Consider the following 17,839-nt stretch of genomic DNA (forward strand, 5'->3'; position numbering starts at 1 on the left):
AATATCACATTTGTACTCGTGCAGATATTGGGGAAAACAGCACTATTTATGCATGATATAAATATAAGAGGTTTTGATTATTGCCCTGATATCTTGAGTTTGAGGCTCATATAACTGCACTGTAATAGACTCCTACATCATATTCATCAGAAACTGAAACATTAATGTAAGATGACGGGCCGCTGCGTAAGATGCCTTAATCCTTATTTTTCCCATAATTAATTGCACCAAATAAACACATTAAATCGACAGCCCTACCACAAATATCTACAAATGGTGCGTTATTTGCTTTGAGGAGTCTCGTTTAAACACATTTTAATGGCTTAATGAGGAAGGTGAATAGATCCTGGAGGTCTGCTGACTGTCTGATGTTATCATTTTACATATCATTCGCCGTTTTCTGACTCATCTTTGGCTGGGAACGTGAAGGCTAATGTTTCTGAGCTGCTCCGCTCCGCAGTTTCACCTGACCTGCCCCTATTCTGTGTGATAGTGGAGAGAAAAGGACTTCATGCTGCAGTTATTAGGCAGCAACAGCTGGTTTCCATTGCAGAAGAACACCACCTTCTTTCCTAATGCTGTTCCTCTGGCATGTGGAAAACGCTCGGGCCTCAGAGGGGGCTTCTCATCATCTGGAAGCATTTATCCATATTCCAGATTCACATTCTCCATGCAGGGAATGCTAACCTTCACCTTCATGCAAATACCGGCGTCTGCCTTGGCCTGCAGCTTCACTAAAGCTGGTGAAACTTAGCCAGGATACGGCTTTGATTCATCATCATCCAGTTAAGTTAGATCTCTTCCAAGCAACCTCAACTAGAGAGGACGTTATCAGCATTGTCCGCTGTATAATTTGGTATATATGTGTACACTACCATTGAAACGTTTGTCAGACTCAAAATATTTTTTAATGCGTTTTAAAGAAGTCTCTTCTGCTCACTAAGACTGCATTTATTTGATCAGAAATACAATAAAAACTTTAATATTGTAAAATATTATTGCAATTTAAAATAGCTGTTTTCTATGTGAATATCTGTTAAACTGTAATGTATTTCTGTGATGCGCAGCTGTATTTTCAGCATCATTACTGCAGTCTTCAGTGTCACATGATCTTCAGAAATCATTCTAATATACTGATTTGCTGCTCAAGAAACATTTCTGATTATCATCAATGTTAAAAACAGTTTTGCTGCTCAATATTTTTGTGGAAACCATGATGCATTTTATTTTTCAATATTATTTGCATTTGAAATCTTTTAAACATTTTAAAGGGCTTTCCAGTCACTTTATCAATATGATGCATCCTTGCTGAATAAAATCATTAATTTCTTAAAAAGACTATACTTGCCACAAACGTTTGAATGGTAGTGTGTATATAAATCAGTGTATATATCAGTGCACGTTATTCTCAAGACAGTCTTTAATCAAAGAGTTTACTCTGCCTCTGAAATGACTTTTCCTGTTTGTCTGACGCTGCACAGGCCAGTGTGTCTGTTCTGGACTTAATGTTGAAGGTCAGAGAATGGCTGCAAAATGGTTATTAAAAACTAAAATGTAAAATGTGACTATCTTTGCACAGAATTATTTCACTAACATTATAAGTGGATGATAAAAAAGATCATTAATAAATAGATGATAGAACCCTGATATGCACGCATTTCAGTTGTTCTGCTGTTCAAGGGAAGGCTGTCAGTGTTGTTTTTACATTGTTTACATTGTTTACAAAATCATGTAATTTTGACCCTGCAGTCTAGCATCCGATGTTTGCATAAAATGCACATCCAGATGACATTCAATATCTTCCTGGCCAACATTTGATCATAATGTTAATTCTAAAGAGATATAAATCTTGGGAGTGCACTGGATAATGTGGCACGTCTGATGCACACGGCAAGTGCTGTCTAGAAGAAAACGCCGGATCCAGTTGCTGGAAGGACCCAATGAATAATTCACTTCTGAACCTGAAACGGGAGAATGTGCTAAGATGCACACTTTCACACACTCCCCGAATCAGCCGTACACACACTGCAAATTGCAGCTGTTAGTAACATTCAGTGTATTACAGCCCAAACATCATTACTATCACTCAGCGGGTGTAGTTTAATATCCACAACTCCTTTTAGAATTAAAAAACCACAGCTGGGGTATGTGGGCAATTGAGAAACAAAAATAGAGCTGGATCAAACCTGGAGAGGGTTTAATGGGCCTGTAATGCGGGTTTACAGGGCACATGAAAAAGGCATTTGCTGTTTTCCTCTGCTTCTATTAACATGAAACAATTTTCTGTAACTGAATTCTGGAATGGCAGACTGTGGTAGATAAGCTTGTTTGTAAAATTATATCCATCTGAACTTTATGCAAATTGCCTTAATTGCCTATATTACGTGCATTTAAAAAAATGTAATAAAAAAAACTGCAAACAAAACTTGGTTTACACAAGGGTCATAGAGCCTGTTTTTTACATTTGTAGATCTGTGACGAAGCAGCAGTGAATTTCTGTGTAGCAGATGCCTGTTAGGACAAATACAATAATGGCGCTTTTCCACTGCATGGTACGGCATGGTACGGCACGGTACGGTTCACTTTTGGGGGGTTTTCCACTGGGTACAGTACCTGGTACCTGGTACTTTTTTTAGTACCACCTCGGTTGAGGTTCCAAGTGAACCGTACCGTTACCAAAACGTGACGTGTAAACTCTGCTGATCACGGATTGGCCGGAGAGAATCGTCACTACCTGCGTCACTGAACTTGCGACACAAACACACAAGAAGCGCTATATTTAAATCAGCACAGCCAGCGAAGGATCGAACGCAACTGTTTTGAACGAGCGCACCTTTTTTAACAACCAAAAAGTGGCTGTTTCGTTGTCTGTTGAGGAAGTACAGACGTTCCTCTCGTTGATAGCAGAGGAGCGGATCCAGCTAGAGTTTGATGGGGCGACGTGGAATGAAATTTTGTCAAGAGTCGCGGCAATAGAGGCGGCGCAACTACAACGACATGTGAATAATCCTGCCCACTCTAAAGCGATACTAAACTGTAGTGGAAACGCAAACTGAGCCGAGCCGTGCCGTGTCGTACCGTACTGAGCCGTGCCGAGCCGAGTCGTACCACGCAGTGGAAAAGCGCCATAAGATACTTGTCTTATTCAACAAGACTGTCAACCAAAAAAGGAATAAATTCAAAGCTCACACACACACACACAGAGTAGCAGCATCATTTTCAACACGGCTCCTGTAAACAGCATGCGTCTCGTGTAGTGTATTATCATCACGATTTTACCTGCGCTAACTCCAGTGACCTTCACCAGAGTATACTGCTACCCAGTGTTTTCAGAGGAGCCGATAGGCTCTTGCTCGTATTGATCGGAAAAGCACACTTGCAGAGGAAGGAAATGCAAAACCCATTCCCTCCAGCATGAAATACCAGCAGATGCTATCGAGCTCTGCCTCCCAGGCCTCAGGGGGCGGCTCAGGAAGCCTGTTTACTGAGCATCAGCCCGTCTCGCCCACGTTCTGAACCGCATGCACTCTGGGGGTCATCCTTGGGTTGCGCTGTGCTCAAACACGGATAGAGGGAAGACACTGAACACAAGAGCGCTGTGGAAGAATGATCAGAAATAACTCTCCAGCCGTAATTAGCATTCCAGGGATTTGCCTCATACTGGTTCAAACTGAATAAAAACAGGCCAAAGGCTTCAATCTGCAGTCAGATCTTTCACTGGATGACAGCTTCTCAGAAATGTAGCAGAATTAAAATTCAGTAGTTCGATTGTATAAAACAAAGAATGTTGGGGTTTGTGTTTCTGTTGCCTTGTATGTGCCAAACCCATCATTCTGTGGTTCAAAGTGCTCTTGAATGGTCTGCCCCAGATCAAACCTGCTTTGAAACGTCTTCATATATTCTATGGTGGTGGTTTCACCAGGACCTCTTATGTGGATGTGTCTTCATCTGCCTCTCAAGCTGTATAAGATTTCCCATAGACGTGTTTCCATTTTGCAACATTCCGATGCAATTGTTTATTTCCCGTTTTGTATTTCAAAGGTACTTGAGCGATGCTCTGCTATTACCATCTTAACTGCAGTGTGGGGGATCTGCTGATGGTCTGTTTGAGTAATAGCTTCTTCTGTGCCTCTGTGTTCTCCAGAGCTCTTGATGTGGTTGACTGATTCACCTTCATTCTCTGCGGCTCAACTCTGCAACTCCTTCAAAGTGATCACTGGCCTCTCTGTAGTTTCACTAACAAGTGCTCCTTTGTTTGTGCAGAGAGTTTCAGTGGTTGGTCTTTTCTAGGCAGTGTCTGGTTGGTTTGGCTTCTACTTCTGTATGATTAAGCCAACATTGCCCACTAGGACACCCAAACTCTTGAATTTCTTTTGTACCACCACTTTGATTGTAATTCTCATTTCAGTCTTTTTTACAGCTGTCCTTTCAGACAGGTACACTAAAATGTCACTCATCTGGGCACTGTGGATGCCAAGACTGTGCATGAGATGTCTGCCCTGATCGAGTGGTCAGCAGATTGATGTTGTTGCTAAATGTAAATGTTTTGGAGCAACCGCTATGTACAGTCGTGAAGCAGACGGTCAAAACATCAGCTGTCCTTGGTTGCAGCGCTCAATGCGGAGATCCAGTCTGCCTCAGGAAGTGCTGTCAACACAATGTGTTTGTCTGGAGCTTCACAAAGTCGTGTCCGTGGTCGTGAGATCAGCATGCACAGTGTTGAGTGTTTGCTGGAGTAGTGTAAAGCTCACTGCCGTTGCTCTCTGAAGCTGTGCGAACACGTTTTTTAGAGTGATGAATCACACTTTACCATCTGGCAGTCTGACGGACAAATCTGGTTTTGGAGGGTGCCAAGAAGAACACTACCTGCCCGAAAGCATCGTGCCAATGATTGGCCCAGAATAATAATGGAATGAGACATTCTAGACAATGCTGTGCTTTGTAAATGAGTGGCGACAGTTTGAGGACGGCCCTTTCCTGGTTCATTACGACAGTGCTCCCAGGCATAACAGGAAGCTCATACAGAAATGGTTTGTCAAGGTGGGTGTGGAAGAACTTCATTTGGCTGAACAGAGTCCAGAACTCAATCCCATCAAACACTGTGACCCAAGGATAGTGATCAGTTCCCAGTGTGTTATTACAAATTATTCCAAGAGAGCAGAAGATGGCACAATGTCACAATAATGCCACTGATTTAGAAGGATGTGTTACTTGAGCATGTGGCCACATTGATCTGGATGTGTTTTGTTAACTTTTTGTTTTAGGCGTTTAAGGCGGATGAGCTTAGAGATGCTACTTTTAAGGGTTAATTTTAGGCTAAACTTAGACTTTACATGTCCCTAAGAAACACTCCTGATTAGCCACATTCCCAAAAGCAAGCTTACCAGTGTGTGCCAGGACCAGGCATCTCCACTGTCACTTCAGGGGCTTGATCATGCCTCGTTGGGGCTTCCTTGGGGCCAACAGCCAGGGGGTTTTTGGCCGGCTGATTTCCTTGGTCCAAAGCAGGCCAACTGGGGCTTGAGGAGTGGTCATGAACAAAGTTTATCTGAGTCTGGAGACAACAAGAACCGCTACTTATTTCACGTTTTTATATCAGGCCACCAGCTAACATCAACATTTAAGACATTTAAAACAATTTTCATTGCAAAACTCACTGTCGGACACCAGCGAGTGTCAGAAATAACTTACATTTGCAATCCGGGGAATCTTATAACCATATGAGACAGAAATATATTATTTATAGATTTACATGCGATGCTAAAAGTTGCACATGTTAACCATTGCTATAATGAATCCACATTTTGCTTAAAGTACTTCATATTAAAAACAAGCTAATATGATTATAATCCTGTATTTATTTGCTTTCATATTTCTTTTGTCTCTTCTCTATACCTTTGTTGATACCAAACTCCTGCATCTGCATATTTAATAAATTACATCATAACTCCGGTTTTCTGTCCGTGAGCTCCCTCTGTCGCTCTGGCTGAAAGGATAACAGTATAGTGAGATAGGAAAGATGTGTATATGCCTATGGGCCTAAAAGTCCTAATGGAGTTGTTTTGTGCATTCCTGTGTGTTCTCTTTTTATGTGAAAATGATAAATATCAGTTTGATTAAGCATGTTTGATGTGCACCACTGATACAAATTAACAGATTACTGTCACTGTAAGGTTTTATCATTAGTCTGATATCAATGCTGGAGCGTTAGGTCTTTATCTACTCATCTTACCCTCACTGGTGTGATGGTGGGGTTGTGTGAGGTTGTCCTATGGAGGCGTGTTATGGACAGGTTTTAGAGTAGCACTCTGAGGCTGCTGGCCAGACAGTGAAACGCAGCTTGATTCTTGACCCCAGGGCTCAAAGTCCGAGGCTGTATGCCCCGTCTGACCTGCTATTATCCGTGTCTTACACTGGCCTGATAGTGGAAAAGCGGCTATTTTTTTAAAAAAAAAATTCATTTAAGCCTAGAGTGTATTTTTTGGGGGAGAAAGAATATTTTAGAATATCAAGGTTATAGCATTGATATTGAGGTTTGGATGGCATTAAATTAAAATCAGTTGTGACAAATGGTTTCTTTAATGTAATATCCTCTCAAGAGCTGCCAGCTTTCTATCTTGGACCGAGTGTAAGGAAAGCGACGCATGAGCGGTAGTTGCTCATCTCTCCCGGGGAGCTTGTTTCGAGGACACGCTCTCTCTCAGTGCTCCTACCGCACATGTGCTGTTGTGAATGGCCCAGCCCCCAGACTACATTAAGGTCAGTGTGTTCCTCTCCATGAGCACACTACGCCATGCTGACCCTGGCACGAGACACCCTGCCTCCATTCCTCACCTCCTCTCCAGCCGCGCTCGGAGAAGGCCGCTTTCTTGAGGGGTCCGTCTGTGCTTCCGCCCCACATAGAGGATGTGGTGTTCGGTTTCTGCCTCATGCCATGAGCGAGGGGGCTCGTATTCCGCCCGCATAATCAACGGGTTTGTCTACGAGGAGAACGGCACATCTGTTTGGGGCCGGCCAAAATAGATGCCATTCATGCATTCTTGTGACGATGGATTATGACTCCCTCCCACGCTTGAATCTGAATGTCTTTCCCTCCCTCACTTTTTCTTCGTCCTTTATTTTGCTTCTTTATGTTTCTTCACTCTGTTCCTTTTCCATGCGGTCATAATCCATCTGAGTAGCTCAGTACTGAGATGCTTTGAAACTTTAACTTCTCACACTATCATGGACACATCATGCATTTTTTATTACATATATTTTAGGGCTTCTTGCCCTTTTAGAAAATGTAAATACCCATTGTTATGATTTGCTGTCTTCTTTGCATATGACGTTATCAAGGCATATTTGATTCCTCATCACATAGCCTGAAAGTAAGAGTTTATTGTACTATGAAAACATACTATACAGTATGCTTTGGAACTCAAACCCTCCTCCTCATTTATTGAATCCAGCTGCAAAAACGACTCGCTCTGTGCCTCCCCACGTTATGATGTCACACTGCAGAATGTGTCAGCACAAGGCTCCAGAGCAACACGTCAACGACTTCGCTTGTCCTTTACACTTTTTCCCGAACTGGCGCCCAGTACAGGCCAGAGCAGGATGAATCGTAAACACTCTTACTGTAACAACACATTTTAACGAATGGCCTGTTCATGGGATTATATATTTGTTTTGCATACTTCAGCATGGATTGTTCATGAAACAACATATGTAAAGAAAATCAGTGTTTTGGCAGTGTTTCAGTCAGATGTTCAGAGTGTTAAATTATCACCTAATGGCATTTTTGATAATAATTGAATATAACAGTAAATACAAAAATTGTATGCCCCTTTAAATAAGGTAAAATGCAGTACAGCATTCAAGCAGGCTTAGGTAACCCTACTGCTTGACCTACTCATCACTTGACTTTACAGACAGTCTTTCTCCTCTCATTCAAACATCTGAATGAAATGTTTTCCACCAGGAATCATCTTTCCTTTCACAAAACAGCCTGCTGGGCAACAATCAATCAGGATTTAAGCGGTCACTCACAACTGAGACGTCCTTGCTCTCAGTCACTGAACCCCCTTGGCTTGTTAAAGCTGATTCTAAATCATCGTTTACCATCAGATCCTTCTGTCCAACTTCTGATCACCACTGGGCATCACAGGAACTCCACTTCTCTGGTTTGAATCTTCTCTCACAAGTAGGTCCTTCAGGGTTGCCTGGAGGGGAGAGAGTGAGAGAGAGAGAGAGTCGAAAGCACATCATCTGGTCAGGGGGGTTCATCAAGGATCTGTTCTAGGACCCCTCCTCTTCTCCATATACACTACATCACTAGGACCCATCATACAGGCACATGGTTTCTCCTACCACTGCTATGTTGATGACACAAATGTTTATCTTTCTTTTCAGCCAGATGGTCTCACAGTAGCTCTCGGACTGCCTGGCAGACATCTTGGCATACATGAAACCTGTCATCACCTGCAACTCTATCTTGCGGAGACAGAACTTTAGTCTTCCAAGCATCTCCAACTGTACAGCACAATTTCATCATCCAGCTAGAATCTTCAACAGCCAGAAATCATGGGCTAATCTATGTTGACCAGCATATAAATTTGCGCTGCACAACATTAGGAATATCCTTCCTAACTGAGCAGACCGCCCAACTCCTCTTCCAGGACCTGGTTATTTCTAGACTGGACTACTGCAATGCTCTTCCAGCACAGAGATGGTACCACAGAAACCGAAGAGAGGCACAAAATCGCTTTCCAGAACTTTCTCATTCACTGTTCCTTGCTGGTGGAATGATCTTCCTAACACTATCCGGACAGCTAAATCCTGCGCAATTTTCAAGATACTGCTAAAAAGCATCTCATTCGTATGATCATTCGTGACCAGTTGCACGATCTCTTATGCCACACTGAGGGTTAGGTCATGCCTTTTTCTAAAAAATCTTGTTTTCATACACAACAAATTGTACAGGTTCATACACCAACTCGTAGTTACATTTTTTATTTTTTTTGACATTGATTAACAGTGTCACTTTCAGTCAATCTCATGACTGTTCTGTTCTTGTTTTGTAGACGGTGGCCATTCTGGAGCAGCGACTGACTCTGACTGAGGATAAACTGAAGGAGTGTATGGAGATGCAGCGTCAGTCCGTGTCTGAGAACTGATGCAACCGTCTACTGGAGCTACAGCTACCTCACTGTCACCTCCTCAAACAGTTTACAGCTCACAAACCACGTTAAAACTGCATTCTTGTCCCAACATGTTTATGTTAAAGAGCCACCGTGATGAGAGTGAATTAAATGACAGAGTCTGTATTATTTGGTGGCAGATGTTTGTGTGTAGTTTTGCAGTAGCAGCAGTGTGAGGATGGAGGACTGTGCTGAGTGTGGATGTGCTGCAGGCTGTAGCATCAGCTCTACTGTAATCCAACCTTAAACCACAAACTGAAACTCATCCTTGGCTGAAATCTGATAGGAGAAATCAAAACGTGAAGCCTTCTTTCTGTACTTGCTAGATAAAGTAGTATGCGTTTGTCCTGTTTTACATTAACTTTAAAGTTGTCTTTTTTTAATTCACTTTTGCTGTTTTGAGTTATACTGTCTCATCTTCTATGTAACTCAATGCTTCTTCTTTCAAATGAAGCTTTTACACTTTTTACAGTTTTGATGTGTTTGACTTGTTGTCCATGCCAGTAAAATGTGTTTGTTTAGCATGGTGTGCTTACTGTTGTTCTTTCTGTATATTACTGTAAGTTGTGAAACTGATAGTGGTCCTGAATACTGATTAGCGTTTAAGCTGTGCTGTAACAAAGTGATGAGGTTTAAGAGCTCGAGTCGTATAGTGAATATAGTGTCAGCCGGAGAGTGATGGACACGACACACAGTGGATTTACTGATTTAACAGGAATACGGGCTATTAGAATGCACAATATAGTATCATACTTTATGTAATGTTTTTATTACATTGAATCATGTCAATACTGTGACTGTGATACTGTGTCAAAAAATTCTACAACAAGGGAAAACATGTTAGCAATGTGTTATGATAGAAACATTGTAATAACGTTAAAAAAAACAGGCTAACAGCACGTTTAAACATGCTAACAACATCCGAAAACGTTAGCAATGTGTAACAATGCTAGAAACATGTTAGCAACATCTTAAAACATGTTAACTACATTTTATTGACTGATTAAAACCAACGTTTTTAAAAATTATTTTAAACTTTCAGACAAGACGATATCAAAGTTTGTTTTCAAACTGTACTCATCTGGTTATTTTTGCGGTTGGAGATGCAGGTGGCTGTAGAGTTCATGACGAGTCTGTTTTACTGTAGTTTTTCTTGAATTGCACATAAATCTGTCCACACGTCTGTAGACTGACGGTCACCGCTGAGTGTGTGTTCACTGTCATGTTGTTTCCAGGTGAATGAGTTCGCTCTAGTTCAGGTGAGCGGCAAACAAACCCACTGAAGAGTGTGCAACACTCATGGAAAACACACAAAGGCCTTTAATTACAATCGGCAGTTACTCGCCGCTCGTTCAGTGTGTGTGTGTGTGTTTTGGTGAGAGAAGAGAAGTTGAGTGTTACTCTGCCTCATGCTGCACATGTGTGGCCCGCGGGCCGGGGAAGAATTAGTCAGCCTCATTTTTCTCCCTCTCTTTGGCTCTTTATGGAGATCACATCTGGATGTGTTTTCCCCTGATCTGCTGTGCGCCGTCGCCGTCAGAGGAGCGGCTTCCTCTGCTGACTTTCTTTGAGGACATGGAGGGTCATTCTGTGATTTAAAAGTAGATTCCAAACTCTGCTGAAGAAACCGTCTTTAACCCTGTTTAATATGACCCACACTCAGTTTTCAAACTGCTCGAAAAACTGGTTAAACGATTTATTTCTCTTTGAAATTTTGTAAATGTATCTCATTTACGTCATGCAAGTTTTGACAAACAGAAAAAAAAATTACAAAAACTTCTGTGTTGTGGGTTAAATTGACCCCCAATGGTTTTGCATGCAATTTGCCAAAAATCTGAGCTTTGAAAAACACTAAAGAGTCAGGTTTAAAAAAAAAAAAAAAAACCCGAAAACATTTGTTTTAAATTGCCAAACACTAAAATATGATATACATGGAAACTTCAATTTAAGGAAAATTAATTTTATTTAATTTTAACTTTAAGGCCAAAAGTTAACTCAAAACGGAGACCTCATCCGAGGAAAATGCACTGTTTCTGTATCTAGTTTATAGCGAGTTTCACAGTCAAACCTAGTTGTTTGGATCTGAATGACGAGTCTGTCGCAGCACTGAAAAGAAGTGTGGGTTTGAGAAAAAGACAAAAAAAAAGCAGAGGATGTACAAATAGCAGTAAATACTACTTACACCAAGTACAAATAATGTTAGATAAAATGTATTCTTGCACCTCGGTGTGTAAATAGTCGCTTAAGTAGTCATGAAAAAAAGGCATGTGTGCAGCTTGTTTTGAACATAGAAATATGTGTCAAATAGACCCCTTACAATCGATAAAACTGATGGGAATTATTACATTTCATGTCTCTGACAAGCCACAGTATTTTTTGTTTTGTTTTTTCTTTCATTTTTGGCACGTTGCATGGAAACCAATATGAGTCAATTTGACCCACAACAGAACCACATAATAATTAACCAACCACATAATAAACAATAATGTCAGAATATAACAGTGTCTTCAGAAAGTTAACAGGGTTGACAGTTTTAGTTTAAAGTTCGTATTTTAGCCGGAAACAATAGTTTGAAGTTAAACACGTCTTAATGCTGGATTTGTCTCAGCTTTTGTCTTCTCCAGATGTTAACTGATGGACTGGAGTGCTGTGGATTACTTGTGGATTATTGTGATGTTTTTATCAGCTGTTTGGACTCTCATTCTGACGGCACCCATTCACTGCAGAGCATCCATTGCTGAGACACTGATGCAGGTTGGGTTAAACATTTAACCCAACCGCTGGGTCAAAACAACCCAATTGCTGGGTTTGTCCCTATTTTACCCAGCGCTGGGTTGTATTTAACCCAGCATTTTTTAGAGTGTACTTTACATTAGTTTTTATTTTTAAATGTTACATTTACCGTTTTAGTAATTTTGTTGTTTTTGTCGCTTTTATTTAATAATATAAACATATATATAAATTCACAAAAGTGACAAAATCAACTAAATTATTAATTGTTATCGAATGGGAAAAAGTGACAGGTGCATTATTCAAAGCGTCTTCTTTTGTGTTCCTCAGAAGTTAGTCACGCAGGTTTGCAATGATGAAATCACTCAATGTAAATCATATTTTGAAGAGCTCTTCAATCACAGCTTGTGCTCACACATTAGTTTGTTTTCTGGAGTAATGCTGCTGAAAATTCAGCTTTGCATCACAGAAATAAAATACATTTTAAAATCCATTCACATAGAAAACTACAAAACTCATCCTGATCTTGCATGGCCTGAGGTTGAGTAAATGTTCAGCACATTTTCGTTTGTGGCTGAACTATTCCTTTACCAGTTTATTGAAAGAGAAAAAAAAAAGTATGGCAGGACATTCGTTGGTCAGAGGCAGATCTGAATGTGAGTTTGCAGTGTTACGCAGACAGTGATTTCTGCTGTAGATATCTTGATGACGTCTCTGTGTTCAGCACGAGCGAGGTGGTTTTGTGTTCTGGCAGAGTGAACGTTCAGTTCAGTCTATTTTAAGAAGCGTTTAACTGTATGTGTTTATCAGAGAGCAGCAGCAGTGATGTCCCTCCTGACCGCTAACGCTGCTCAAGCCCTGCTTCCTCTCCCTCCGCGAGGATCGGCTCGATGTTTGTCTGGGAATCCAGGCCTTGCCTTCCCCCCGAGCACCACACAAAGCGGCCCACGCATGAGCTGCAGAATGATGTTTCCACTCGCTTCTGCTGCGCCTCTTCCAGCTTCAGCCCACAAAAGAAAAAGAAAAACAGCCTTCTAATGATTCTGCAGACTAAACCGGGCTCATATGAAGAGGTTTTACTGAAGAATTAACCCACAACAGTTTCATTTTCCAAACCTGCCGGTTAGTTAAATCTGTATAATGCAGCAAAAACACAGTGTTTAGCAGTTACTCACATTTACAGCTTCACAATCATCAGTCGTTTTCTTACTGGATACATTGTTTTTCTATACGTTTGAACTGGAATCTTGCCACTTTAGAAATATTGTTTCTCTCCTTTCACAAACAGACCCGCAGATTTGTTTTGAATAATGTGCCGCTCGCTCTTTTCAGTTGAGTGACAGTGAATGAGGACTGAAGTCACTGTGTTTCTGAAGTCATGTGATGGTTTGTGTGAGCAACAGACTGAAAGGAAAGTGGTTGTTCACTGATGGTCTTCCTCTCCCTGATTTTCTGAGTTGAATCAAGCGATTTGTTGAAAAGTTGAAGATTCATTCACAGGTTAGACATCGCTATACTTCAGTCACAAACATACCAGAGAGATTATTGATGAATGAACGACTTAAATTCCAGTCTGTTCCTCGTGCAATTCATCATATCATTTAGCAAGTGTTATTTTAGTGCCTTTGACACTATTATAGTCTTTATTAATACACTCTAAAAAATGCTGGGTTAAATACAACCCAGCGCTGTTAGTTTGTTTTCTGGAGTAATGCTGCTGAAAATTCAGCTTTGCATCACAGAAATAAAATACATTTTAAAATCCATTCACATAGAAAACAGCTATTTTCAATTGTAGCATTTCCCAATGTTACTGTTTTATCAACCAAATGCAGCCAGGAGCAGAATCCCGATCCCAGACTCTTAACGGTTTGCCTGGATTCTCTCAGGACTCGGAGAGCAAAGATCTCAACAACACAACACACCCTTTGCTTCATGAACAGCTGAGCAAAGTTCAGCAACCCAGCCGACTCTGATGCGCCTGCCAGATAGTGCTTCAATGAGCGATTGCGTTTGAGATCGCAGCAGGTTCATGGCTCTGAATCTCTGCTTCACTCCTGAATCTCCTCGTCGGCCGCTCCAGGAGCGCTGGGCTTGCATTAATGGGTTTTCCAGGCGAGGAAATGCCGTGGGAGTCGGCGCTGTGAGGGTGGATTAGTGAAACCGTAGCCGGGGTCAGTGTCGCTCATCGAGCCACGGGCTACAGCGCTCACCTTCACAGATGACATTAACATTCGAGAGCGCTCTAATGCTCAAGCACTTCGCTGGGGCTCTTTCATTGTGTGAGCAGAAGCACGAGGCTCTGAAGAGCGTGTGTGTCGGTGCTGGTGAAGCACAGTTGGCATGGACCCGGCTCCAGCAGAACATTAAAGCTAAGTGTGGTTTCCTGCCCATCATCCTTTGCTCTTACGAGTGACGGACAGAAGCACAAAGGCAACGTGATTCCCATAAACCAGAACGCATGGTCATTCTTCATGAAGCCTTGCTTTCAGCATGTCTGAGAACATGTAATCAAATGTGTCATTGGTCACGTGATTGAGCGTGATGCTCAAATCATCCTGGAGAAAATGTTCATGAAGGTCACATTCATTTTGGAATGTAATACCGCTAATCTAATTAAAAAAATTTTGCATTAAGGCAAAACTATAGTTTTTTTCATGCACTGATCAATTTTGAGATTTAGGTCTGTTTTGCTTCTGTAACATGTCTAGAACAGACTAGTGGAAAGAAAGCATCCTAAACAAATCAGTTCAATTTAATTAAATTTTTCTATCTATTTACCTCTATAGGTTTTAATTACAAGGCGGTGAGTTTTTTCTCCACTTCAGCAGCACTTTTACAGTTTTATGCCTGTCTATATTCTGAGGGTTTTGTCCATATATAATTAGCTTGATATATATTTAATATTTCATTAAAAACATGTTTTTTCCCCCTATCTGACGGTATTTTCTTATTAAAAAAAATAATAAATCTGTGTAAAAAACAGATGTCCATTCTTGAAATGTATGCAAATGAGTGCATGTTTCATTAGATAGTGCCTCGTTTGTATGTGTAGAGAACTTTTGAGAAAACGTGATACAAAACAGTTCATCGATCATCTGGGGCAGTTATGGTGATGTATATCAGTTAAAATGCTTACCACATTCATCCGGTGTGCCTTGCCATAAAAAAGAAATAAAAATAGCCCAACAGAAACATCTGAAGGCCCGGGTCTGTATTTTGAACGCTCGTCTCGTGTATGAGAAGCTCTGTTCTCATTGAGAGGCCTGTCTCTCCGTCTGGTGTGGAGAGGCCTTTAGGATGGAGACACAAGGACACACAGTTTGGAGGAACTACAACTCATCTGGGATGCATAAAAGACCATTGTGTCCGGCCTGGGCATCTCACTGCTCCCATCATGCCTCGGTGCAGAAATCAGACGCTCTGTTATGAGCGTTTAGCCTGAGCTCCAGGTAACGTGAATCTCATCGGTTCTGAGCTTTATTCACGTGATTGTGACGCTGGCCTCATTCCTACATTATCTCAGGCCTCTCTCTCATATGTTATGAATTAACACAGTGGCATATGGCTCAATCCCTTTTGCTCGTTTTTTTAACCATCAGATGTTACGCAGCCGTGCCTTAGCGCAAGAATCAGACCTTTCACGGTTGGATGTGTTAATGAGATTAACTTTTAAACTGAGGTTGATCCATTCACAATCCACACTCTCAACTCAAGCATAGATGCATCACTACCAACACATTTAACTACAGTCACCATGACATGTACCTACAGAATGCACCCTGTTTATTTTTACTCTTATTGTGAACGAGTCATCATTATTCCAGATGTGTCTTCATAATATTTCATAAGAATGAAAAAACTCGTACCACCTGTAAAATGATTTTTTTTCTCATTTTTAAAGCTCCCCATTTCATTTTTTACAAGTGAGGCACAGATGCTCAAATAGACCTTAGTCAGGGTGCTGCCATGTTTAATTTCTGACAGGAATGAAGTACACCGTGCGCTCAGTGGATTGTGCAGTTGTTTAGTGACGTATTGATTGTTCAGCTGACGAAATGTCTTTACAAAAGACTTCTGTGATCTAGGACCTCAATAGCTGTCGCTCACAGCCTCGTTTTCATCCGCATTCAATTTAACATGGGTCTACCCTGACCTGCTCATAATGTTTTTAACTTTTGCTGTCAATTGTTGAGCTGATGCAATATGGAAACTATAACTGCGGCCCAAATGACTGCGGCCCATATGCACTTATACACTAGTTTATGCACTGTACTCAACCAAGTAGTGTATGAATTATATAAGGTTATTTTGTCATATAATCGTAGTCAGATACGTAGTTAAATCAGTTCAACATTCCACACGTCGTGTTTTCAGTTAAGCATCATCCAGGTATTTAAAGTTATTTTTTTCTAATTTTCAGTGTGAACACACTACTTGCACTATTTATACAAAACGTTATAGGATAGTGCTTAAGTACACGATTTGGGATGCACTATATGTCTTTTCAAAACAATTATTCATCATATAAAGCGATCGTCCCTCTTCGGACTTGAACCGCTTTTCCCGTGTCTTTCCAAACTTAGGTTTTGGTTGCGTGGACTTCTCAATGAAGCGACAGAAGTCACTCAGGCTTCATTCAAAATATATTCATTTGTGTTTTGCAGATGAACGAAAGTCTTGTGGGTTTGGACCGACATCAGACCACAGAATGTTCATTTTTGGCTGAACTACTCCTTTAAGACCGTTCGGTATATTCACAGCATATGTCCCAGTGCTCAAAGAGATACATCGTATGGACAAAAGTATTGGGACACCTCCTTCTTTAGAACAGAAAAAGACACTTCCAAAACTGTGGCAACAAAGATGGAAACATAATTCATGTATTTAAAATTGTATTTCCATCTCTGCTGCTACAGTTCTGGAAGTGTCTAAAATGACTGTAGCCATATGTACAAGTCACTGGTGTTTGCTGATGAGTTTTTGGCTCAAGGTCTGCATTTAAAGTCACACCAGAGGTGTTCAGACCAGTCAAGTTCTTCCACACTGACTCAATCAAGCAGTTCTTTTTGAACCTTGCCTGATACACAGAGGCATTGCCGTGTTAGAATAGAAAAGGCTCAATGAGAACAAGAGAACAATGTCAAATGTACCGTCCCTCCCATAGACGCTGCATTAGAAACACCATCGCATTAGCGTTAACTAGTTTTTTTTTGTAATTTGATGCAAAGGTGATATAATACAAAGTATAGTGTTATAAATATACATACATTTAAAAAAAAATCTAAATATAAAAAACTTTCGAGGATTTACGATGCTGATGAGCGTTAAACGCGTCGTCACAGTCTTGTGAAAAGGGTCCATTTAGTGTACGCAAAGCCACTAGAAGGCAAGGCTGCAACCTTTAGCCCAAAAAGTGTAACGGCTAATGCTAACGCTTCCCGCTTTGCCAGTACGTGGGAAAGGAGACCAGAGGCTGTGTTTTTTTTAATGGATGTCAATGGAGGAGTGGCTTCACTACGATTCAGTTTACGGCAGTTCTCATTAATTCCTATGGGATCCGTAAACAGCGACTGACTGAAGTTCAGTGACATCAAGGCTGTAATGTGATTGGTTACCAAAGCACACGTGATCCAAGTTAGCCGTTGCGCTTTCTCCAATAGTAAGTAATACAGACCCTCTCATAGGGCTGCACGATAAATCGAAATGGAATCGAGATCGCGATTCGACAGAAGCATGAATCGTTCAGTGAAGCACGGTTCTGTGATCAGCAGTAAATCTCCATCCGAAGGACAGAGGGCGCTCTCGCGCTGAAACTCCAAATATGCCTCGCAGAAGAAACCCAGAACCCGCTGCAGCTGAATAAACAGAAGATTCAACTGTTTTCATTGATTCAACGTGACTAATAAACACACGACTACGACAAT

The 17,839-nt window shown here is 41.1% G+C and overlaps 1 protein-coding gene across 1 annotated transcript in view; it reads left to right on the forward strand.

Annotated features, from left to right (window-relative positions):
- LOC107750037 (POC1 centriolar protein homolog A) overlaps positions 1 to 9,705 on the forward strand; it is a 45,973-nt gene extending 36,268 nt beyond the window's left edge. Inside the window, exon 4 of the mRNA XM_016565289.1 lies at positions 9,066 to 9,705. Coding sequence (XP_016420775.1) covers positions 9,066 to 9,158 — 93 coding nt within the window. The 3' untranslated portion in view covers positions 9,159 to 9,705. The remainder of the gene's footprint in view (positions 1 to 9,065) is intronic.
- The last annotated feature ends 8,134 nt before the right edge of the window (positions 9,706 to 17,839 follow it).

This window comes from Sinocyclocheilus rhinocerous, unplaced genomic scaffold (assembly GCF_001515625.1).
Source record: "Sinocyclocheilus rhinocerous isolate Xijiao unplaced genomic scaffold, SAMN03320098_v1.1 scaffold542, whole genome shotgun sequence".
Lineage (NCBI taxonomy): Eukaryota > Metazoa > Chordata > Actinopteri > Cypriniformes > Cyprinidae > Sinocyclocheilus > Sinocyclocheilus rhinocerous.